Here is a 25,137-nt window from a genome sequence, read left to right as displayed (position 1 = left end):
GTATTTCACACCGAGGCTTGGTGGATATCGAGGGGGAGTGTTGGAAAGATGTTTCACATTGAGAGAGGAACTGTTGTTATTCACAATGGATGTAAAAAGAACAGACTTGGTTGACTTTCTGTGTAATGAAAATAAAATAACAGGAAACAGCATCAGCCAGTGTCCCACACTAGTGATGACTGCTCATCTCCAACGCTTGGAAGAGCATTTTGGGACTTCTTCCCAATCCGTTTGACCGTGATCCTGGCTCAGTTGACATGCCGGTAAGTGAAATTGAACAGCTGATTGAGCTGTCGTGTGACCGAATGCTTCAGACAACGCATTCCCGGGTCACTACGAAGGAGTTTTGGTTCCTGACTCAAAGGGAATATATACCCTGCCGTCACATCTGAGCATTAATGCTGAGTTCAAAACAACTGGGAAGGAAACGAGCTCCGACTGGGAATAATCTTTTGAACAGTCATCCAACTCGGAATTCCAACTCGAGAATTTGGGCCTCTTTCTCGAGCTCCGACTTTCCGACCTGAAGATCACTGACGTAACGATTTGACCTTGGTTTTTTCAGAGTTTCCAGTTGTCTTAAAAGCACCATAAAACGAATGGTAGGCTACCCTTCGCCAGCTCATGTCTGTGTGAATCTGGATTCAGTGCTCTCAGCTGGATTCGGTGCTCTCAGCTGGATTCGGTGCTCTCAGCTGGATTCGGTGCTCTCAGCTGGACTCGGTGCTCTCAGCTGGATTCGGTGCTCTCAGCTGGTGGATTCAGTGTTCTTGTCTGCATTAAAACCAAATATCGATCCAGGTTGGATGTGACAGCAGAGATGCGGTGCACACTGTCGACCACGCCCCCTGACTTTGAGAAGCTCTGACGACCTGCATCAAGCCACACCCATCTCATTAGTGGTGGTGAGATAAGATATATTATGTTTGCAATTGACAAGGTAAAAATCTGTCATTCTGCCCCTGAGCAAGGCAGTTAACCCACTGTTCCCTGGGCGCCGAAGATGTGGATGTTGATTAAGGCAGCCCCCCTGGTTATTCTGATTCAGAGGGGTTGGGTTAAATGCGGAAGACATATTTCAGTTGGAGGCATTCAGTTGTACAACTGACTAGGTATCCTCCTTTCCCAATTCACTGTCATAGCCCCATCTTAAAAATATGTGATGGTGAGATGAGAAGACAATCAGAAATACTGTTAGAATGTTTTTCAATTGACTGCCATAGCCCCAAATAATAAACAAAACTTTGGCTGTTACTTACGTAATCTTTTTCACATGGTTGGGTTCGTCAGAATTTTCAGATATCAAATGGGTTCGTGGGCCAAAAAAGGTTTGGGATCCCTGCCCTATAATGACAGTGATAACATGTTTTTTAAAACATTTTGCGATCTGTATTGAAAATGAAATACAGAAATATTACATTTACATAAGTTTTCAAACCCCTAAGTCAATACATGTTAGAATCAGATTGAAGCAACTCCAGTGTGGATTTGGCCTTTTGTTTAAGGTTATTCTCCTGCTGAAAGGTGAATTCATCTCTGGTGGAAAGCAGACTGAACCAGGTTTTATTCTAGGATGTTGCCTGTGCTTAGCTCCATTCTGTTTCTCCCTAGTCCTTGCCGATGACAAGCATACCCATAACATGATGCAGCCACCGCCATGCTTGAAAATATGAAGAGTGGTGCAAAGTGATGTGTTGTGTTGAATTTGCCCCAAACATAACACTTCGAATTCAGGACATAAAGTTCATTTCTTTGCCCCATTTTTTGCAATATTACTTTAGTGCCTTGTTGCAAACAGGATGCATGTTTTGGAATATTTGTTATTCTGTCTTTTCACTCTGTCAATTAGGTTAGTATTGTGGAGTAACTGCAATGTTGTTGATCCATCCTCAGTTTTCTATGGCAATTTTTCGGGGCCTTCCTCTGACACTGCCTGATAGCGATCTTGGATGGCAGGGAGCTCGGCCCCAGTGATGTACTGGGCTGTCCGCACCACCCTCTGTAGCGCTTTGCCATACCAAACGGTGAATCAGCCAGTCAAGATGATTTCTGGTGCAGCTGTAAAACTTTTTGAGGGTCCGAGGGCCCATGCCAGATCTTTTCAGCCTTCTGAGGGGGAAGAGGCACTGTCGTGTCCTCTTAACGACTGTGTGGGTGTGTGGACCATGTTAAGTCCTTAGTGTTGTGGATGCTAAGGAACTTGAAGCTCTCGACCCGCTCCACTACAGCCCTGTCGATGTGGATTGGGGCGTGTTCGGCCCTCCTTTTCCTGTAGTCCACGATCAGCTCCTTGGGCTTACTGCTAAGTCTCTGACTCATCAGCGTTGTTGATCAGGCCTACCACCGCTGTGTCGTCAGCAAGCTTGATGACGGTATTGGTCATGCGTGGCCATGCAGTTGTCAGTGAACAGGGAGTACAGGAGGGGACTAAGCACACACCCCTGAGGGGCCCCTGTGTTGAGGGTCAGTGTGGCAGAGGTGTTTTTGGCTGCCCTCACCACCTGGGGTCGGCCCATTAGGAAGTACAGATCCAGTTATAGAGGGTGGTGTACAGACCCAGTGTCCTAAGCTTGGTGATGAGATTGGAGGGGACTATGTTGTTGAACGCTGAGCTGTAGAGCATCATTCTCACATAGTTATTTCCCCTCTTGTCCAGGTGATAGATGGCAGTGTGGAGTGCGATTGAGATTGCGTCATCTGTAGATCTGTAGTTATTACTTATAAACCAATATATAAACGCAACATGTAAAGTGTTTGTTTCATGAGCTGAAATAAAAGATCCCAGAAATGTTCCAGACGCACAAAAAGCTTATTTCCCTCAAATGTTGTGCACAAATTTGTTTACATTCCTGTTAGTGAGCATTTCTCCTTTGCCAAGATAACATATCCACTTGGCAGGTCTGACATATGAATAAGGCACTGTATAATCTCAGCGATTTGTTCAAATAATAAACCAAACAACATTGTAGCCTTATTATACTGACCAAAAATATAAACGCAACATGCAACAATTTCAACCATTTTAAATTGAAGTAAATCTGTTAGGCACTAATCTATGGATTTCATATGACTGGGAATACAAAAACAAGTAGAGGCTTGGATCAGAAAACCAGTCAGTATCTGGTGTAACCATTATTTGCCTCATACGACGTGTCACATCTCCTTTTCATGATCAGGCTGTTGATTGTGGCCTGTGGAATGTTGTCCCTCTCTTCAATGGCTGTGCGAAGTTGCGGGAACTGGAACACGCTGTCGTACACGTCGATCCAGAGCATCCCAAACATGCTCAATGGGTGGCATGCCTGGTGAGTATGCAGGCCATTGGAGAACTGGGACATTTTCAGCTTCCAGATATTGTATACAGATCCTTGCGACATGGGGCTGTGCATTATCATGCTGAAACATGAGGTGACGGCGGCGGATGAATGTAACGGCAATGGGCCTCAGGATCTCGTCACTGTATCTCTGTGCATTCAAATTGCCATTGTTAAAATGCAATTGTGTTCGTTTATACCTACCCATACCATAACGCCGCCGCCACCATGACGCACTCTGTTGACATCCGTAAACCGCTCTCCCCACACAACGCCATACACGTGGACTGTGGTTCTGAGGCCGGTTGGGCGTACTGCCAAATTCTCAAAAACTACGTTGGATGCGGCTCATGGTAGAGAAATGAACATTACAAAACTTGACATCTGTGGCATTGTGTTGTGACAAAACGGCACATTTTAGAGTGACCTTTTATTGTCCCCAGCACAAGGCGATGGGACACAAACCTAACCACTTCAATGTCTAATTTATCTGAACAGAGGGGAAAAAAAAACACACCACCAAATTCACTGAGAATGCAAACAGTATGTTGAACAAACAATGCTCCACGTCCCAGCTTTATAGTACTGGTCAAACATGGAGAGCTGACGCTGTACTGGCTGTTGGGGTTAATGTGGGGTTTGGAGGGTCCATTGGTGCCTTCTGACCATGTTTTAATCATTGTTAAGGGATTTGGTCCAAATCAGACTTTAACTACTATAGTTATTGAATATTATATGAATCCTATAAACAATTTGGGTGCAATCAATTAGCTTAATTTCTCAAAGTGTAATCTTTCAACAAAATAATGTTTCAGAAATGCTAATCGTATCTGTTTCTAACTACAGAAACTATTTGAGAACAATCTGACATGGTGGGTGTCAAATCCTCTTCTCCTTTGTGAGGTGGGATGACCCATGTGTAGGTAACTCAACGTTCTGTCTGTCTGTCAGGACACCACTCCAGACGAGCTGTTGAGTTGTGTGATGACAGCGGTCCTGGTAGATGTGGGATTGTCACCTGAGAGACTAGGAGACATCTGTGTGGGTGAGTAGTCAGAGGCTACCTACCTCATAGAAGACCCCTATGATAAGGGTTTGTAAGTCATGTTTTTCTGCCCTCTAGGTAATGTTCTGCAGCCTGGAGCTGGTGCTCTCATGGCCAGAGTGGCTCACTTCCTCAGGTGAGTCTGCCATACTGTTAGATATGACTCACAGGTAAATAGAATGGCACTGAAGGGTTTTAACCAGGAATGTATGTATTTCCTAGTGAGTTCCCAGAAACTGTCCCTGTCTACACCGTCAACAGGATGTGTTCCTCTGGTCTACAGGCTCTGTTTAACATCGCAGGTAATAATCCCACATAGTACAGTGTTAGTGTGTAGGCCTATGTAACTAGATGAACTCTTTAGCCCTCATGTGTGGCTCCACCTTTAGGATCTTCCACACCACCATGGTTAGGTTAACATGTGTTCTCTCTATGTTCCAGGAGCCATCAGGAGTGGGTCATATGATATGGGTCTGGCCTGTGGGTTAGTATAGTCTCCTGTTTTAACCTTGTATGCCTTTAAGAATGGATCATGTTTCACTATTAATATAAAGTCCAGGTTCCTGAACAGTATAGAAGTTGAACCTATAACCTGCTGACCCAGTCCAGGCTCCTAAAAGCTGCTGTTATTTTGTCTTGTCTCCAGAGTAGAGAGCATGTCGCTGCGTGACGCTGGGGAACCAGGCGATGTGAGCGCCAGACTTATGGACTTCGAGAAGGCTAGAGACTGTGTCATACCTATGGGGTAAGGTTGTGCATAACCATTTATATCAATTATGGCTAGGCTCTATAGTGCTATGTGAATTATGGCTAGGCTATATGATGCTATGTGAATTATGGCTAGATGATGCTATGTGAATTATGGCTAGGCTATATGATGCTATATGAATTATGTCTAGGCTATATGATGCTATGTGAATTATGGCTAGGCTATATGATGCTATGTGAATTATGGCTAGGCTATATGATGCTATGTGAATTATGGCTAGGCTATATGATGCTATGTGAATTATGGCTAGGCTATATGATGCTATGTGAATTATGGCTAGGCTCTATAGTGCTATGTGAATTATGGCTAGGCTCTATAGTGCTATGTGAATTATGGCTAGGCTATATGATGCTATGTGAGTTATGGCTAGGCTATATGATGCTATATGAGTTATGGCTAGGCTATATGATGCTATATCAGTTATGGCTAGGCTATATGATGCTATGTGAATTATGGCTAGGCTATATGATGCTATGTTAGTTATGGCTAGGCTATATAGTGCTATGTGAATTATGGCTAGGCTATATGATGCTATATGAGTTATGGCTAGGCTATATAGTGCTATATCCATTATTTACATTTTAGTCATTTTAGTCATTTAGCAGACGCTCTTATGGCTAGGCTATATGATGCTATATGAATTTGCATCTACAAATCTAGCGGGCAATGTCGTTGACAAAGGCTGATTAGAAAGTTTCACAGAGAATTTGAAATGTATGTTGGGTATTGCAAGTTTGCAACAACGTATCCAGTTTAATGCTAGCTCAGTGTGTTATTCCCCTGAACACAGTTCATTATCAGCAGTTATACAGAATGTTTTCCTGTTCAATACAGAATGTTTTCCTGTTCCTCTGAACAAAGTACATTATCAACCGTTATAATACAGAAGGTTTTTCTGACCTTTGCCCCATGCAGCATTTATTCTGAGTCAGATTAGTCTCACAGTGGAACACAGTGGTAACCGTAGTAACAGGGGTAGTGCCTGTGATCGGTGGCTGCTCTCTCTGTACCACATTGTACTACTACTGTGAATATCAATTCAGCGTCTCTCTGTGGGACTGACTGCAGGGTTGTTGTCTGTGTTGATAATGTGCCCGGCTGTGGTGTGGGTCACCGTATAATAACCTGTGTGTTACAGCATCACCTCAGAGAATGTGGCAGAGCGGTTCGGTGTCTCCAGAAAGAAGCAGGATGCGTTCGCCTTCAGCTCTCAGCAGAAGTAAGAGAATTCTGTTATTATATTACCATGGAGCTGTTATCCACGCTGTTATTATATTACCATGGAGCTGTTATCCACTCTGTTATTACCATGGAGCTGTTATCCACTCTGTTATTATATTACCATGGAGCTGTTATCCACTCTGTTATTATATTACCATGGAGCTGTTATCCACTCTGTTATTATATTACCATGGAGCTGTTATCCACTCTGATATTATATTACCATGGAGCTGTTATCCACTCTGTTATTATATTACCATGGAGCTGTTATCCACTCTGTTATTATATTACCATGGAGCTGTTATCCACTCTGTTATTATATTACCATGGAGCTGTTATCCACTCTGTTATAATATTACCATGGAGCTGTTATCCACTCTGTTATTATATTACCATGGAGCTGTTATCCACTCTGTTATTATATTACCATGGAGCTGTTATCCACTCTGTTATTATATTACCATGGAGCTGTTATCCACTCTGTTATTACCATGGAGCTGTTATCCACTCTGTTATTACCATGGAGCTGTTATCCACTCTGTTATTATATTACCATGGAGCTGTTATCCACTCTGTTATTACCATGGAGCTGTTATCCACTCTGTTATTATATTACCATGGAGCTGTTATCCACTCTGATATTATATTACCATGGAGCTGTTATCCACTCTGTTATTATATTACCATGGAGCTGTTATCCACTCTGTTATTATATTACCATGGAGCTGTTATCCACTCTGTTATTATATTACCATGGAGCTGTTATCCACTCTGTTATTATATTACCATGGAGCTGTTATCCACTCTGTTATTATATTACCATGGAGCTGTTATCCACTGTTATAATATTACCATGGAGCTGTTATCCACTCTGTTATTATATTACCATGGAGCTGTTATCCACTCTGTTATTACCATTGAGCTGTTATCCACTCTGTTATAATATTACCATGGAGCTGTTATCCACTCTGTTATTATATTACCATGGAGCTGTTATCCACTCTGTTATAATATTACCATGGAGCTGTTATCCACTCTGTTATTATATTACCATGGAGCTGTTATCCGCTCTGATATTATATTACCATGGAGCTGTTATCCGCTCTGATATTATATTACCATGGAGCTGTTATCCGCTCTGATATTATATTACCATGGAGCTGTTATCCACTCTGATATTATATTACCATGGAGCTGTTATCCACTCTGTTATTATATTACCATGGAGCTGTTATCCACTCTGTTATTATATTACCATGGAGCTGTTATCCACTCTGTTATTATATTACCATGGAGCTGTTATCCACTCTGTTATAATATTACCATGGAGCTGTTATCCACTCTGTTATTATATTACCATGGAGCTGTTATCCACTCTGATATTATATTACCATGGAGCTGTTATCCACTCTGTTATTATATTACCATGGAGCTGTTATCCACTCTGTTATTACCATGGAGCTGTTATCCACTCTGTTATTATATTACCATGGAGCTGTTATCCACTCTGTTATTATATTACCATGGAGCTGTTATCCACTCTGTTATTACCATGGAGCTGTTATCCACTCTGTTATTATATTACCATGGAGCTGTTATCCACTCTGATATTATATTACCATGGAGCTGTTATCCACTCTGTTATTATATTACCATGGAGCTGTTATCCACTCTGTTATTATATTACCATGGAGCTGTTATCCACTCTGTTATTATATTACCATGGAGCTGTTATCCACTCTGTTATTAATATTACCATGGAGCTGTTAGCCACTCTGTTATATATTACCATGGAGCTGTTATCCACTCTGTTATTATATTACCATGGAGCTGTTATCCACTCTGTTATTATATTACCATGGAGCTGTTATCCACTCTGTTATTATATTACCATGGAGCTGTTATCCACTCTGTTATTATATTACCATGGAGCTGTTATCCACTCTGTTATATATTACATGGAGCTGTTATCCACTCTGTTATTATATTACCATGGAGCTGGTTATCCACTCTGTTATTATATTACCATGGAGCTGTTATCCACTCTGTATTATTACCATGGAGCTGTACCACTCTGTTATAATATTTACCTGTGGAGCTGTTATCCACTCTGTTATTATATTACCATGGAGCTTTATCCACTCTGTTATTATATTACCATGGAGCTGTTATCCACTCTGTTATTATATTACCATGGAGCTGTTATCCACTCTGTTATTATATTACCATGGAGCTGTTATCCACTCTGTTATTATATTACCATGGAGCTGTTATCCACTCTGTTATTATATTACCATGGAGCTGTTATCCACTCTGTTATAATATTACCATGGAGCTGTTATCCACTCTGTTATAATATTACCATGGAGCTGTTATCCACTCTGTTATTATATTACCATGGAGCTGTTATCCACTCTGTTATTACCATGGAGCTGTTATCCACTCTGTTATTACCATGGAGCTGTTATCCACTCTGTTATTATATTACCATGGAGCTGTTATCCACTCTGTTATTATATTACCATGGAGCTGTTATCCACTCTGTTATTATATTACCATGGAGCTGTTATCCACTCTGTTATTATATTACCATGGAGCTGTTATCCACTCTGTTATTATATTACCATGGAGCTGTTATCCACTCTGTTATATATTACCATGGAGCTGTTATCCACTCTGTTATTATATTACCATGGAGCTGTTATCCACTCTGTTGATTACCATGGAGCTGTTATCCACTCTGTTATTATATTACCATGGAGCTGTTATCCACTCTGTTATTATATTACCATGGAGCTGTTATCCACTCTGTTATTATATTACCATGGAGCTGTTATCCACTCTGTTATTATATTACCATGGAGCTGTTATCCACTCTGTTATTATATTACCATGGAGCTGTTATCCACTCTGTTATTATATTACCATGGAGCTGTTATCCACTCTGTTATTACCATGGAGCTGTTATCCACTCTGTTTTTATATTACCATGGAGCTGTTATCCACTCTGTTATTATATTACCATGGAGCTGTTATCCACTCTGTTATTATATTACCATGGAGCTGTTATCCACTCTGTTATAATATTACCATGGAGCTGTTATCCACTCTGTTATAATATTACCATGGAGCTGTTATCCACTCTGTTATTATATTACCATGGAGCTGTTATCCACTCTGTTATTACCATGGAGCTGTTATCCACTCTGTTATTATATTACCATGGAGCTGTTATCCACTCTGTTATTACCATGGAGCTGTTATCCACTCTGTTATTACCATGGAGCTGTTATCCACTCTGTTATTATATTACCATGGAGCTGTTATCCACTCTGTTATTATATTACCATGGAGCTGTTATCCACTCTGTTATAATATTACCATGGAGCTGTTATCCACTCTGTTATAATATTACCATGGAGCTGTTATCCACTCTGTTATTATATTACCATGGAGCTGTTATCCACTCTGTTATTACCATGGAGCTGTTATCCACTCTGTTATTATATTACCATGGAGCTGTTATCCACTCTGTTATTACCATGGAGCTGTTATCCACTCTGTTATTACCATGGAGCTGTTATCCACTCTGTTATTATATTACCATGGAGCTGTTATCCACTCTGTTATTATATTACCATGGAGCTGTTATCCACTCTGTTATTACCATGGAGCTGTTATCCACTCTGTTATTATATTACCATGGAGCTGTTATCCACTCTCCTGCTGTTGTTATGGGCTACGTCCCAAATGGCACCCTATAGTGCACTACTTTTGACCAGAGTCCTGTAGTGCACTACTTTTGACCAGAGCCCTGTAGTGCACTAGAGATGTATTCAGTGCCCTGTTCTTCCAGACAGCCTGTAACTGTCAGCCTCCTCCCAGGGCCAGCCAGGCTCAGAAGCAGGGGATATTTGACCAGGAGATCTGCCCAGTAACCACAAAGTTTGTTGACGAGGACGGCTCTGAACGTACGGTTACCGTAACCAAGGACGATGGGATCCGGCCCAGTACCACGCTGGCTGGGCTGACCAAACTCCGAGGGGCTTTCAAACCTGACGGCAGCACCACCGCAGGTGGGGAGATCACACACACACACACACACACACACACACACACACACACACACACACACACACACACACACACTCCATCTCTCTGCCCCAGCTGACGTGGTCCTCTCCCCTGGTCCAGGTAACTCCAGCCAGGTGAGTGACGGTGCAGCAGCGGTGCTGGTTGGCAGGAGGTCCGTGGTGGAGTCCCTGTCTCTGCCAGTCCTGGGGGTGCTGAAGGCCAGTGCGGTGGTGGGGGTACCCCCTGACGTCATGGGTATCGGACCAGCCTATGCCATCCCTGCTGCTCTGAGGCAGGCCGGTGAGTATAGACCACTCCAGATCTTTAGAGCTTGGATCCACATGGACGTGTTCTGTATGTTATTGCACGTGACATTTGGTTCTGGGTAGCGGTTCTGGGACGCCGGACACCTTTTGATTTATCTGTTCTGCTAAAAGGGTCTTTAACGAACTCCGTCATCTCCGCAGGTCTGACTGTAGCTGATATTGATGTGTTTGAAATCAACGAGGCGTTCGCCAGCCAGGTGAGTCTCTGTATAGAGTAGTAGTACTTTGGACACAGACAGACAGACAGCCTTGTTCCTCTCTAAGTTTCAAGGGCCTTATTGCTTTTATAATAACGGTTTTCAACCTATTTAAAAGAAGACGAACTACATGTTTTTTTTATAAAAAAAAAAAAAGTCATTTTAATGAGTAAATAATTTTGATTTCATCCTTATACAAGATGATATAGTCCGGGCAAAAGCCAGTTGTTGGTTTTGAAGTCGCTAAGCAACAGGCTGGTCTCTAATTCTATTCTCATGTTTTGATCCAGTCGTTCGTTCTATTCATTCCACGTTGCTATGCTAAACAAATCATTGGCATTTAGCTACCTAGCAGAGGTTCGATGATGAAAGGGGGGTTACCTGTTATAATTATCGTTCTGTCGTTATGCCCCTGAACAAGGCAGTTAACCCACTGTTCCCCGGTAGTCTGTCATTGTAAATAAGAATTTGTTCTTAACTGACTTGCCTAGTTAAATTACTATACCTTTATGTCAACAAGGAACAAAGACTGAGACCAAGGTCTCTTTTACAGCTGGGCCCTGCATATGTTTACATGTTTACACATAGTTTAGGTACAATGATTAAGAAATTGCACAAGACAAACAAAACAAAATGATCACAGATAACACAAAAAAATACAACAGCAGATTGTTACAATTACACATACAGTTGAAGTCGGAAGTTTACATGCACTTAGGTTGGAGTCATTAAAACTCCCTTTTCAACCACTCCACAAATTTCTTGTTAACAAACTATAGTGTTGGCAAGTCGGTTAGGACATCTACTTTGTGCATGACACAAGTCATTTTTCCAACAATTGTTTATCGACAGATTATTTCACTTATAATTCACTGTATCACAATTCCAGTGGGTCAGAAGTTTACATACACTAAGTTGACTGTGCCTTTAAACAGCTTGGAAAATTCCAGAAAATGATGTCATGGCTTTAGAAGCTTCTGATTGGCTAATTTGGAGGTGTACCTGTGCATGTATTTCAAGGCCTACCTTAAAACTCAGTGCCTCTTTGCTTGACATCATGGGAAAATCAAAAGAAATCAGCCAAGACCTCAGAAAGAAAATTGTAGACATCCACAAGTCTGCTTCATCCTTGGGAGCAATTTTCAAACGCCTGAAGGTACCACGTTCATCTGTACAAACAATAGTATGCAAGTATAAACACCATGGGACCACGCAGCCGTCATACCGCTTAGGAAGGAGACGTGTTCTGTCTCCTAGAGATGAACGTACTTTGGTGTGAAAAGTGCAAATCAATCCCAGAACATCAGCAAAGGACCTTGTGAAGATGCTGGAGGAAATGGGTACAAAAGTATCTATATCCACAGTAAAACGAGTCCTATATCGACATAACCTGAAAGGCCGCTCAGCAAGGAAGAAGCCACTGCTTCAAAACCGCCATAAAAAAAAGCCAGACTACAGTTTACAACTGCACATGGGGTCAAAGATCGTACTTTTTGGAGAAATGTCCTCTGGTCTGATGAAACAAAAATAGAACTGTTTGGCAATAATGACCATTGTAATGTTTGGAGGAAAAAGGGGGAGGCTTCCAAGCCGAAGAACACCATCCCAACCGTGAAGCACGGGGGTGGCAGCATCATGTTGTGGGGGTGCTTTGCTGCAGGAGGGACTGGTGCACTTCACAAAATAGATGGCATTATGAGGACAGAAAATTAGGTGGATATATTGAAGCAACATCTCAAGACATCAGTCAGGAAGTTAAAGCTTGGTCGCAATTGGGTCTTCCAAATGGACAATGACCCCAAGCATACTTCCAAAGTTGTGGCAAAATGGCTTAAGGACAACAAAGTCAAGGTATTAGAGTGGCCATCACAAAGCCCTGACCTCAATCCTATAGAAACTTTGTGGGCAGAACTGAAAAAGTGTGTGCGAGCAAAGAGGCCTACAAACCTGACTCAGTTACACCAGCTCTGTCAGGAGGAATGGGCCAAAATTCACCCAACTTATTGTGGGAAGCTTGTGGAAGGCTACCCGAAATGTTTGACCCAAGTTAAACAATTTAAAGGCAATGCTACCAAATACTAATTGAGTGTATGTAAACTTCTGACCCACTAGGAATGTGATGAAATAAAAGCTGAAATAAATATTTCTCTCTACTATTATTCTGACATTTCACATTCTTAAAATAAAGCGGTGATCCTAACTGACCTAAGACTGGGAATTTTTACTAGGATTAAATGTCAGGAATTGTGAAAAACTGAGTTTAAATGTATTTGGCTAAGGTGTATGTAAACTACTGACTTCAACTGTAGGTTATTCACCTAACAGGACAAGAACTTGCATTACCCAAAGCAGTTACAAGCAATGCAAAAATAGAAATTCTCCAATAAATGTTTCAAATGAGCAAGGGGGACAAGAGTCTCAAGTTTAAGTTTGGTCAACAGGCTAATCCATAAGCAAGATGCATGTTGAGGAAAACAGGAAAAGGCAGCCATACCCAACTCTTTGGAGATCGCAGGGACCTCAAGTGTAATCCATGCTTGAGACCTGGTTTTATGAATGTTGATAAGTGATGATAAATAAGAAGGTAGTTAATTCAGAAGTGCTTTATAGACAAACACTAGAGCATGTTGTTCTCGTCTCACGGACAGCGAAGTCCAACCCACATGTTGATACAAAACACAGTGGTGAGTACTGTAGCTAGCACCCATAATAAACCTAAGTGAGCAATGATAAGCAGCATCCAGCGATTTAAGTGTTGATGCCGTAGCATGCATGTAAATAATATCCCCATAATCTATAACAGACATAAAAGTAGCTTGCACAATTTGTCTTCTATTTGTAGAGGACAAACATGTCCTGTTTCTATAGAGGAAGCCTAGCTTGATTTTTACCGGTTACAAAGTTTGTCAACATGCATTTTAAAAGACAGGGATATGGCTGGGTGATAAACTAAGTATTTATATGCAGAGACCTGATTAATTCGAGAGCCATCTAAGCTCGTAAGTGCAAGTGTATATTCAACCAACTTTTTGGACCTATAAAAAATCATAAAATGTGTTTTCTTTGCATTTAAAACAAGTTTCAACTGTAAAAACAACCTTGTAAAGGTTCAATCAATCAATACCTAGTCAGTTGTACAACTGAATGCATTTAACCCAACCTTTGAATCGGAGAGGTGTGGGGGGCTGCCTTAATCGACATCCACGTCTTCGGCACCCGGGGAACAGTGGGTTAACTGCCTTGCTCGGGCAGAACGACAGATTTTTACCTTGTCAGCTCGGGGATTTGATCCAGCAACCTTTCAGTTACTGGCCCAACGCTCTAACCTCTAACCTCTAACCTACCTGCCACCCCGAGAGTCAAGAACTTCAACAATAAATTATGATTTATTAAATCATTTATAAATAGGCAACAAACTTCAGCAAATAATGATTAAATAAATAATTTATAAATAGGCAAAAGCCAGCTGATTGTCAAGTCAATAGGATAATTATGGAAGATAGCTAGGTTAAGACTAACGTTACTTATCCTTTGCTAGCCAACTAAAACTAACCCACAATCACATCCAGCAGCTGAAATAACTGCAAACTACTTTGTTTTACCTTTGTTTCTATTGCCATTTCTTTGGATATATCCATTAATCAGGGATGCAAACTAGGCGAAATTCTGCGTTTTTAATCCAAAATAGGTGACCTACGTGATTTGTGTAGATCTGATCAAGTTATAATGCATTAATTGCTTACTGGACCCTGGCAATCTGTGTGAAATGTTAACTAGATTAAGAACTAACCACTACATGTGAACTGATGTTTTCCCTCTACACAATGTGGTTAAGTTTCAGAATGAGAGAATGAGGTGAGAATGAGGCGTTCCCTGTTAAACCAGTGTAGCTGGTGCTGGGCCTGGCTTAAACGCCTCTATAGAGGTGAAAGGAACACCACACACTTTCTCTCTTTCTCACTTCTTCAATACAGTGGATATAAAGGGGTATGCCAGGTGTACTCTCTACCTGAAAGAGATCAATTATGCCAACAAAGGTTTATTTTAAATTGTTTTAATTCACCTTTATTAACCAGGTAGGCTAGTTGAGAACAAGTTCTCATTTACAACTGCGACCTGGCCAAGATAAAGCAAAGCAGTGCGACAAAAACAACAACCCAGAGTTAAACAAATCAAATCAAATCAAATTTATTTATATAGCCCTTCGTACATCAGCTGAAATCTCAAAGTGCTGTACAGAAACCCAGCCTAAAACCCCAAACAGCAAGCAATGCATGTGAAAGAAGCACGGTGGCTGGGAAAAACTCCCTAGGAAAAACTCCTGAGAAAGGCCAAAAACCTAGGAAGAAACCTAGAGAGGAACCAGGCTATGAGGGGTGGCCAGTCCTCTTCTGGCTGTGCCGGGTGGATATTATAACAGAACATGGTCAAGATGTTAAAATGTTTGTAAATGACCAGCATGGTCAAATAATAATAATCATAGTAATTGTCGAGGGTGCAACAAGCACGTCCGGTGAACAGGTCAGGGTTCCGTAGCCGCAGGCAGAACAGTTGAAACTGGAGCAGCAGCATGGCCAGGTGGACTGGGGACAGCAAGGAGTCATCATGCCAGGTAGTCCTGAGGCATGGTCCTAGGGCTCAGGTCCTCCGAGAGAAAGAAAGAAAGAGAGAAAGAGAGAATTAGAGAGAGCATATTTACATTCACACAGGACACCGGATAAGACAAGAGAATACTCCAGATGTAACAGACTGACCCTAGCCCCCCGACACATAAACTACTGCAGCATAAATACTGGAGGCTGAGACAGGAGGGATCAGAAGACACTGTGGCCCCATCCGATGATACCCCCGGACAGGGCCAAACAGGCAGGATATAACCCCACCCACTTTGCCAAAGCACAGCCCCCACACCACTAGAGGGATATCTACAACCACCAACTTACCGTCCGAAGACAAGGCCGAGTATAGCCCACAAAGATCTCCGCCACGGCACAACCCAAGGGGGGGGCGCCAACCTAGACAGGAAGACCACGTCAGTGGCTCAACCTACTCAAGTGACGCACCCCTCCCATGGACGGCATGGAAGAACACCAGTAAGTCAGTGACTCAGCCCCTGTAAAAGGGTTAGAGGCAGAGAATCCCAGTGGGAAGAGGGGAACCGACAAGGCAGAGACAGCAAGGGCGGTTCGTTGCTCCAGCCTTTCCGTTCACCTTCACACTCCTGGGCCAGACTATACTTAATCATAGGACCTACTGAAGAGATAAGTCTTCTGTAAAGACTTAAAGGTTGAGACTGAGTCTGCGTCTCTCACATGGGTAGGCAGACCATTCCATAAAAATGGAGCTCTATAGGAGAAAGCCCTACCTCCAGCCGTTTGCTTAGAAATTCTAGGGACAATTAGGAGGCCTGCGTCTTGTGACCGTAGCGTACGTGTAGGTATGTACGGCAGGACCAAATCGGAAAGATAGGTAGGAGCAAGCCCATGTAATGCTTTGTAGGTTAGCAGTAAAACCTTGAAATCAGCCCTTGCCTTAACAGGAAGCCAGTGTAGGGAGGCTAGCACTGGAGTAATATGATCAATTTTTTTGGTTCTAGTCAGGATTCTAGCAGCCGTATTTAGCACTAACTGAAGTTTGTTTAGTGCTTTATCCGGGTAGCCGGAAAGTAGAGCATTGCAGTAGTCGAGCCTAGAAGTAACAAAAGCATGGATTAATTTTTCTGCGTCATTTTTGGACACTAAGTTTCTGATTTTTGCAATGTTACGTAGATGGAAAAAAGCTGTCCTTGAAGCAGTCTTGATATGTTCTTCAAAAGAGAGATCAGGGTCCAGAGTAACGCCGAGGTCCTTCACAGTTTTATTTGAGACGACTGTACAACCATCCAGATTAATTGTCAGATTCAACAGAAGATCTCTTTGTTTCTTGGGACCTAGGACAAGCATCTCTGTTTTGTCCGAGTTTAAAAGTAGATAATTTGCAGCCATCCACTTCCTTATGTCTGAAACACAGGCTTCTAGCGAGGGCAATTTTGGGGCTTCACCATGTTTCATTGAAATGTACAGCTGTGTGTCGTCCGCATAGCAGTGAAATTTAACATTATGTTTTCGAATGACATCCCCAAGAGGTAAAATATATAGTGAAAACAATAGTGGTCCTAGAACGGAACCTTGAGGAACACCGAAATTTACAATTGATTTGTCAGAGGACGAACCATTCACAGAGACAAACTGATATCTTTCCGACAGATAAGATCTAAACCAGGCCAGAACTTGTCCATGTAGACCAATTTGGGTTTCCAATCTCTCCAAAAGAATGTGGTGATCGATGGTATCAAAAGCGGCACTAAGATCTAGGAGCATGAGGACAGATGCAGAGCCTCGGTCTGACGTCATTAAAAGGTCATTTACCACCTTCACAAGTGCAGTCTCAGTGCTATGATGGGGTCTAAAACCAGACTGAAGCGTTTCGTATACATTGTTTGTCTTCAGGAAGGCAGTGAGTTGCTGCGCAACAACTTTTTCTAAAATTTTTGAGAGGAATGGAAGATTCGATATAGGCCGATTAGTTTTTTATAATTTCTGGGTCAAGATTCGGCTTTTTCAAGAGAGGCTTTATTACTGCCACTTTTAGTGAGCTTGGTACACATCCGGTGGATAGAGAGCCGTTTATTATGTTCAACATAGGAGGGCCAAGCACAGGAAGCAGCTCTTTCAGTAGTTTAGTTGGAATAGGGTCCAGTATGCAGCTTGAGGGTTTGGAGGCCATGATTATTTTCATCATTATGTCAAGAGATATAGTACTAAAACACTTTAGTATCTCCCTTGATCCTAGGTCCTGGCAGAGTTGTGCAGACTCAGGACAATGGAGCCCTGGAGGAATACCCAGATTTAAAGAGGAGTCCGTAATTTGCTTTCTAATGATCATGATCTTTTCCTCAAAGAAGTTCATAAATGTATTACTGCTGAAGTGAAAGCCATCCTCCATTTGCGAATGCTGCTTTTTAGTTAGCTTTGCGACAGTGTCAAAAATAAATTTCGGATTGTTCTTATTTTCCTCAATTAAGTTGGAAAAATAGGATGATCGTGCAGCAGTGAGGGCTCTTCGATACTGCACGGTACTGTCTTTCCAAGCTAGTCGGAAGACTTCCAGTTTAGTGTGGCGCCATTTCCGTTCCAATTTTCTGGAAGCTTGCTTCAGAGCTCGTGTATTTTCTGTATACCAGGGAGCTAGTTTCTTATGACAGATGTTTTTAATTTTTAGGGGTGCAACTGCATCTAGGGTATTGCGCAAGGTTAAATTGAGTTCCTCGGTTAGGTGGTTAACTGATTCTTGTCCTCTGACGTCCTTGGGTAGGCAGAGGGAGTCTGGAAGGGCATCAAGGAATCTTTGGGTTGTCTGAGAATTTATAGCACGACTTTTAATCTTCCTTGGTTGGGGTCTGAGCAGATTATTTGTTGCAATTGTAAACGCAATAAAATGGTGGTCCGATAATCCAGGATTATGAGGAAAAACATTAAGATCCACAACATTTATTCCATGGGACAAAACTAGGTCCAGAGTATGACTGTGGCAGTGAGTAGGTCCAGAGACATGTTGGACAAAACCCACTGAGTCGATGATGGCTCCGAAAGCCTTTTGGAGTGGGTCTGTGGACTTTTCCATGTGAATGTTAAAGTCACCAAAAATTAGAATATTATCTGCTATGACTACAAGATCCGATAGGAATTCAGGGAACTCAGTAAGGAACACTGCATATGGCCCAGGAGGCCTGTAAACAGTAGCTATAAAAAGTGATTGAGTAGGCTGCATAGATTTCATGACTAGAAGCTCAAAAGACGAAAACGTCATTGTTTTTTTTTTTGTAAATTGAAATTTGCTATCGTAAATGTTAGCAACACCTCCGCCTTTGCCGGATGCACTGGGGGTATGGTCACTAGTGTAACCAGGGGGTGAGGCCTCATTTAACACAGTAAATTCATCAGGCTTAAGCCATGTTTCAGTCAGGCCAATCACATCAAGATTATGATCAGTGATTAGTTCATTGACTATAACTGCCTTGGAAGTGAGGGATCTAACATTAAGTAACCCAATTTTGAGATGTGAAGTATCACAATCTCTTTCAATAATGGCAGGAATGGAGGAGGTCTTTATACTAGTAAGATTACTGAAGCGAACACCGGCATTTTTAATTTTGCCCAACCTAGATCGAGGCACAGACACGGTCTCAATGGGGAAAGCTGAGCTGACTACGCTAACTGTGCTAGTGGCAGACTCCACTAAGCTGGCAGGCTGGCTAACAGCCTGTTGCCTGGCCTGCACCCTATTTCATTGTGGAGCTAGAGGAGTTAGAGCCCTGTCTATGTTCGTAGATAAGATGAGAGCACCCCTCCAGCTAGGATGGAGTCCGTCACTCCTCAGCAGGCCAGGCTTGGTCCTGTTTGTGGGTGAATCCCAGAAAGAGGGCCAGTTATCTACAAATTCTATCTTTTGGGAGGGGCAGAAAACAGTTTTCATCCAGCGATTGAGTTGTGAGACTCTGCTGTAGAGCTCATCACTCCCCCTAACTGGGAGGGGGCCAGAGACAATTAATCGATGCCGACACATCTTTCTAGCTGATTTACACGCTGAAGCTATATTGCGCTTGGTGACCTCTGACTGTTTCATCCTAACATCGTTGGTGCCGACGTGGATAACAATATCTCTATACTCTCTACACTCGCCAGTTTTAGCTTTAGCCAGCACCGTCTTTAGATTAGCCTTAACGTCGGTAGCCCTGCCCCCTGGTAAACAGTGTATGATCGCTGGATGATTAGTTTTAAGTCTAATACTGCGGGTAATGGAGTCGCCAATGACTAGGGTTTTCAATTTGTCAGAGCTAATGGGGGGAGCCGTCGGCGTCTCAGACCCCACAACGGGAGGAGCAGAGACCAGAGAAGTCTCGGCCTCCGACTCCGACTCGCTTAATGGGGAGAACCGGTTGAAAGTTTCTGTCGGCTGAATAAGCGACACCGGTTGAGCATTCCTACAGCGTTTCCCTCCAGAAGCCATGAGAAAGATGTCCGGCTGCGGGGACCGTGCGAGGGGGTTTATACTAACGTTACTATCTGTACTTGCTGGTGGCACAGACGCTGTTTCATCCTTTCCTACACTGAAATGACCCTTGCCTAACGATTGCGTCTGAAGCTGGGCTTGCAGCACAGCTATCCTTGCCGTAAGGCGATCGTTCTCCTGTATATTATGAGTACAACGACTGCAATTAGAAGGCATCATGTTAATGTTACTTAGCTTCGGCTGTTTGAAGTCCTGACGAACCATGTCCAGATAAAACCTCCGGGGTAGGAAAGTTGAAGGAAAAAAAAAAAAGTTGAGTGAGGGAAAAAGTAAAAATATACGGTAATGAAAAAGTAAAAACCGTCAGGTAGCAAAGTAAAAACGGCAACAAAAACGCACAGCAGCGTAAACAAGTCTGCAAGTTGTGACCGGAAACAGGAAACAGAAGTCCCTACACCCAGGTCCTGAGACAGAAGCAGTAATATCTAACAAGTAATCTAGCAATTCCACAACAACTACCTTATATACAAGTGTAAAGGAATGAATAAGAATATGTACATAAAAATATATATGGATGAGCGATGGCCGAACGGCATAGGCAAGATGCAGTAGATGGTATAGAGTACAGTATATACATATGAGATGAGTAATGTAGGGTATGTAAACATTATATAAAGTGGCATTGTTTAATGTGACTAGTGATACATTTATTACATCCAATTCATAATTATTAAAGTGGCTAGAAATGAGTCAGTATGTTGGCAGCAGCCACTCAATGTTAGTGATGGCTGTTTAACAGTCTGATGGCCTTGAGATAGAAGCTGTTTTTCAGTCTCTTGGTCCCAGCTTTGATGCACCTGTACTAACCTCGCCTTCTGGATGGTAGCGGGGTGAACAGGCCGTGGCTCGGGTGGTTGTTGTCCTTCATGATCTTTTTGGTCTTCCTGTGACATCGGGTGCTGTAGGTGTCCTGGAGGGCAGGTAGTTTGCCCCCGGGGATGCGTTGTGCAGACCTCACTACCCTCTGGAGAGCCTTGCGGTTGTCGGCGGAGCAGCTGCCGTACCAGGCGGTGATACAGCCCGACAGGATGCTCTCGATTGTGCATCTGTAAAAGTTTTTGGTGACAAGCCAAATTTCTTCAGCCTCCTGAGGTTGAAGAGGCACTGCTGCACCTTCTTCACCACGCTGTCTGTGTGGGTGGACCATTTCAGTTTGTCCGTGATGTGTACGCTGAGGAACTTAAAACTCTCCACCTTCTCCACTGCTGTCCCGTCGATGTGGATAGGGGGGTGCTCCCTCTACTGTTTCCTGAAGTCCACGATCATCTCCTTTGTTTTGTTGACATTGAGTGAGAGGTTATTTTCCTGACACCACACTCCGAGGGCCCTCACCTCCTCCCTGTAGGCCGTCTCGTCGTTGTTCGTAACCAAGCCTACCACTGTGTCGTCTGCAAACTTGATGATTGAGTTGGAGGCGTGCATGGCCATGCAGTTGTGGGTGAACAGGGAGTACAGGAGAGGGCTGAGAACGCACCCTTGACGGGAGTCTTGTTTTCAGATTAGCCTTGTTAAAATCCCCCGCTACGATGAATGCTGCTGTTATGATCACACCATGACTCGTTAATCATAAGGCATACCCCCCCGCCCTTCTTCTTACCAGAGAGATGTTTGTTTCTGTCGGTGCGATGCGTGAAGAAACCGGGTGGCTGTACCGACTCTGATAATGTCTCTCTGGAAGGCTACCCTTGCTCGGATTTTGTCTACCTTGTCGTCAAGAGACTGGACGTTGGCGAGTAGTAAACTCGGGAGCGGTGCGCAATGTGCCTGTCTACGGAGCCTGACCAGAAGACCGCTTCTTCTGCCCCTCCTGTTGCGCCGTTGTTTTGGGTCGCCGGCTAGGATCCGATCCATTGTCCTGGGTGGTGGGCCAAACAGGATCTGCTTCGGGAAAGTAGTATTCCTGGTCGTAATGTTGGTAAGTTGACGTTGCTCTTATATCCAATAGTTCCTCCCGGCTGTATATGTAATCAAAGTTAAGATTTCTTGGGGTAACAATGTAAGAGATGATACATAAAAAAAATTAAAAAATACTGCATAGTTTCCTGAGAACGTGAAGCGAGGCGGCCATCTCTGTCGGCGCCGAATAGTGTGTGCAAATGGAGTAAGGAGGATTTATTTTTTTATTTTTTTATTGGTATGTGGAATGCGGTGGTTGGTTTTCGTCAGACATAATGGGACCCATCTCGTTCAAAAAGTTGACTCAAGTTTACCAAAACACACCTGGATGATCATCAAGTCTCTTGGAAGAACGTTCTATGGACAGATGAGTCAAAAGTCTAACTTTTTGGACGACATGGGTCCCATTATGTCTGGTGAAAACCAAAGACCTCATACCAACGGTCAAGCATCGTGCTGGTAGTGTGATGGTTTTAATGTCACATGCACAAGTGAAATGCCTTTCTTGCAAACTCAAAACCCAACAATCAATAATCAATAACAATGTATTACTAGGGAAAAAAAACAAAATAATAGGAAATATGAAATACACAATAAGTAAGCATACTATAAGTAGGAAATATTTTAAAAGTCAGTTCCAGTACCATATTAACAATGTACAGGGATACTGGAGTGATGGAGGTAGATATGTATAGGGGGAAGGAGACAGGGATACTGGAGTGATGGAGGTAGATATGTATAGGGGGAAGGGGACTGGGATACTGGAGTGATGGAGGTAGATATGTATAGGGGGAAGGGGACAGGGATACTGGAGTGATGGAGGTAGATATGAATAGGGGGAAGGAGACAGGGATACTGGAGTGATGGAGATAGATATGTATAGGGGGAAGGGGACAGGGATACTGGAGTGATGGCGGTAGATATGAATAGGGGGAAGGAGACTATATACAGGGTCAGTACCATATTAACAATGTACAGGGATACTGGAGTGATGGAGGTAGATACAGTGGGGGAAAAAAGTATTTGATCCCCTGCTGATTTTGTACGTTTGCCCACTGACAAAGAAAGGATCAGTCTATAATTTTAATGGTAGGTTTATTTGAACAGTGAGAGACAGAAAAACAACAAAAAAATCCAGAAAAACGCACCTCTTGCCGTGCGGCACCAGTCAGACTACACCGGTACCTCTCGCCGTGGGCAGCAGAGAAAATAGTCTTTGGCTTGGGTGGTTATAGTCTTTGACGATTTTTCGGGCCTTCTTTTCACACCGCCTGGTATAAAGGTCCTGGATGGCAGGGAGCTCGGCCCCAGTGATGTACTGGGCTGTCCGCACCACCCTCTGTAGTGCCATGCGATCGAGGCCGGTGCTATTGCCACACCAAGCAGTGATGCAGCCAGTCAATATTTTCTCAATAGTACAGCTGGAGAACCTTTTCAGAATTTGAGGGCCCATGCCAACCTTTTTCAACCTCCTGAGGGGAAAGAGACACTGTCGCTCCTTCTCGACTGCATGTGTGTTTGGACCATTTTAAGTCTTTAGTGATTTGGACACAGAGGATCTTGAAGCTGTCTTCCTGCTCCACTGCGGCCCCGTTGATGTAGAAGGGGGCGTGCTCGCCTCTTCGTTTCCTGTAGTCCACGATCAGGTTCTTGATCTTGCTGGCGTTAAGGGAGAGGCTGTTGCTCCGGCACCACACTGCCAGGTCACTGACCTCCTCCCTGTAGGCTGACTCATCATCGCCGGTGATCAGGTCTACCACCAGGTCACTGACCTCCTCCCTATAGGCTGACTCATCATCGCCGGTGATCAGGTCTACCACCAGGTCACTGACCTCCTCCCTGTAGGCTGACTCATCGTCACCGGTGATCAGGTCTACCACCATCGTGACGTCAGCGAAGTTCATAATGGTATTGGGGCCTGGCCATGCAGTCAAGGTTGAACAGGGAGTACAGGAGGGGACTAAACACACACCCCTGAGGGGCCCCTGTGTTGAGGGTCAGCATGGTGGTGATGTGGTCTACCCTTACCACCTGGGGTCGGCCTCCAGAAAGTCCAAGATCCAGTTGCAGAGGGAGGTGTTCAGACCCAGAGTCTTAAGCTTGGTGACGAGCTTGGAGAGGACAATGGTGTTGCACACTGAGCTGTAGTCAATGAACAGCATTCTCACATAGGTGTTCCTCTTATCTAGGTGGGTGAGGGCAGTGTGGAGTGCAAATGAGATTGCGTCATCTATGGATCTGTTGGGGCGGTATGCAAATTGGAGTGGGTCTAGGATGTCTGAGATGGAGTTGATGTGTCATTGTGGCTGTGAGCGCTACAGGGTGATAGTCATTGGCTGTGAGGCTACAGGGTGGTAGTCATTGGCTGTGAGGGCTACAGGGTGATAGTCATTGGCTGTGAGGGCTACAGGGTGATAGTCATTGGCTGTGAGCGCTACAGGGTGATAGTCATTGGCTGTGAGGGCTACAGGGTGATAGTCATTGTGGCTGTGAGCGCTACAGGGTGATAGTCATTGTGGCTGTGAGCGCTACAGGGTGGTAGTCATTGGCTGTGAGGGCTACAGGGTGGTAGTCATTGGCTGTGAGGGCTACAGGGTGATAGTCATTGGCTGTGAGCGCTACAGGGTGGTAGTCATTGGCTGTGAGCGCTACAGGGTGATAGTCATTGGCTGTGAGCGCTACAGGGTGGTAGTCATTGTGGCTGTGAGCGCTACAGGGTGGTAGTCATTGTGGCTGTGAGCGCTACAGGGTGATAGTCATTGTGGCTGTGAGCGCTACAGGGTGGTAGTCATTGTGGCTGTGAGCGCTACAGGGTGGTAGTCATTGTGGCTGTGAGCGCTACAGGGTGGTAGTCATTGTGGCTGTGAGCGCTACATGGTGGTAGTCATTGGCTGTGAGGGCTACAGGGTGATAGTCATTGGCTGTGAGGGCTACAGGGTGGTAGTCATTGGCTGTGAGGGCTACAGGGTGATAGTCATTGGCTGTGAGGGCTACAGGGTGGTAGTCATTGGCTGTGAGGGCTACAGGGTGGTAGTCATTGTGGCTGTGAGCGCTACAGGGTGGTAGTCATTGTGGCTGTGAGCGCTACAGGGTGATAGTCATTGGCTGTGAGCGCTACAGGGTGATAGTCATTGGCTGTGAGGGCTACAGGGTGGTAGTCATTGGCTGTGAGCGCTACAGGGTG

At 43.7% G+C, this 25,137-nt stretch overlaps 1 protein-coding gene across 16 annotated transcripts in view; it reads left to right on the top strand.

Moving 5' to 3' along the window:
- acaa1 (acetyl-CoA acyltransferase 1) overlaps positions 1 to 25,137 on the top strand; it is a 30,421-nt gene that overhangs the window by 1,544 nt on the left and 3,740 nt on the right. For all 16 annotated transcript variants that reach the window (XR_003873989.1, XR_003873990.1, XR_003873988.1 and 13 more), the window contains exons 2-10: positions 4,266 to 4,359; positions 4,438 to 4,495; positions 4,582 to 4,661; positions 4,801 to 4,843; positions 5,006 to 5,104; positions 6,267 to 6,347; positions 10,235 to 10,425; positions 10,544 to 10,723; positions 10,891 to 10,946. Coding sequence is in view for 1 of the 16 variants with exons in the window: in XM_029744515.1 (XP_029600375.1) it covers positions 4,266 to 4,359; positions 4,438 to 4,495; positions 4,582 to 4,661; positions 4,801 to 4,843; positions 5,006 to 5,104; positions 6,267 to 6,347; positions 10,235 to 10,425; positions 10,544 to 10,723; positions 10,891 to 10,946 (882 nt within the window). In the remaining 15 variants the exon portion in view is untranslated. The remainder of the gene's footprint in view (positions 1 to 4,265; positions 4,360 to 4,437; positions 4,496 to 4,581; positions 4,662 to 4,800; positions 4,844 to 5,005; positions 5,105 to 6,266; positions 6,348 to 10,234; positions 10,426 to 10,543; positions 10,724 to 10,890; positions 10,947 to 25,137) is intronic.

Source organism: Salmo trutta, unplaced genomic scaffold (assembly GCF_901001165.1).
Source record: "Salmo trutta unplaced genomic scaffold, fSalTru1.1, whole genome shotgun sequence".
In the NCBI taxonomy this organism is placed as follows: Eukaryota; Metazoa; Chordata; class Actinopteri; order Salmoniformes; family Salmonidae; genus Salmo; species Salmo trutta.
This window is presented reverse-complemented; position numbering and strand designations above follow the sequence as displayed.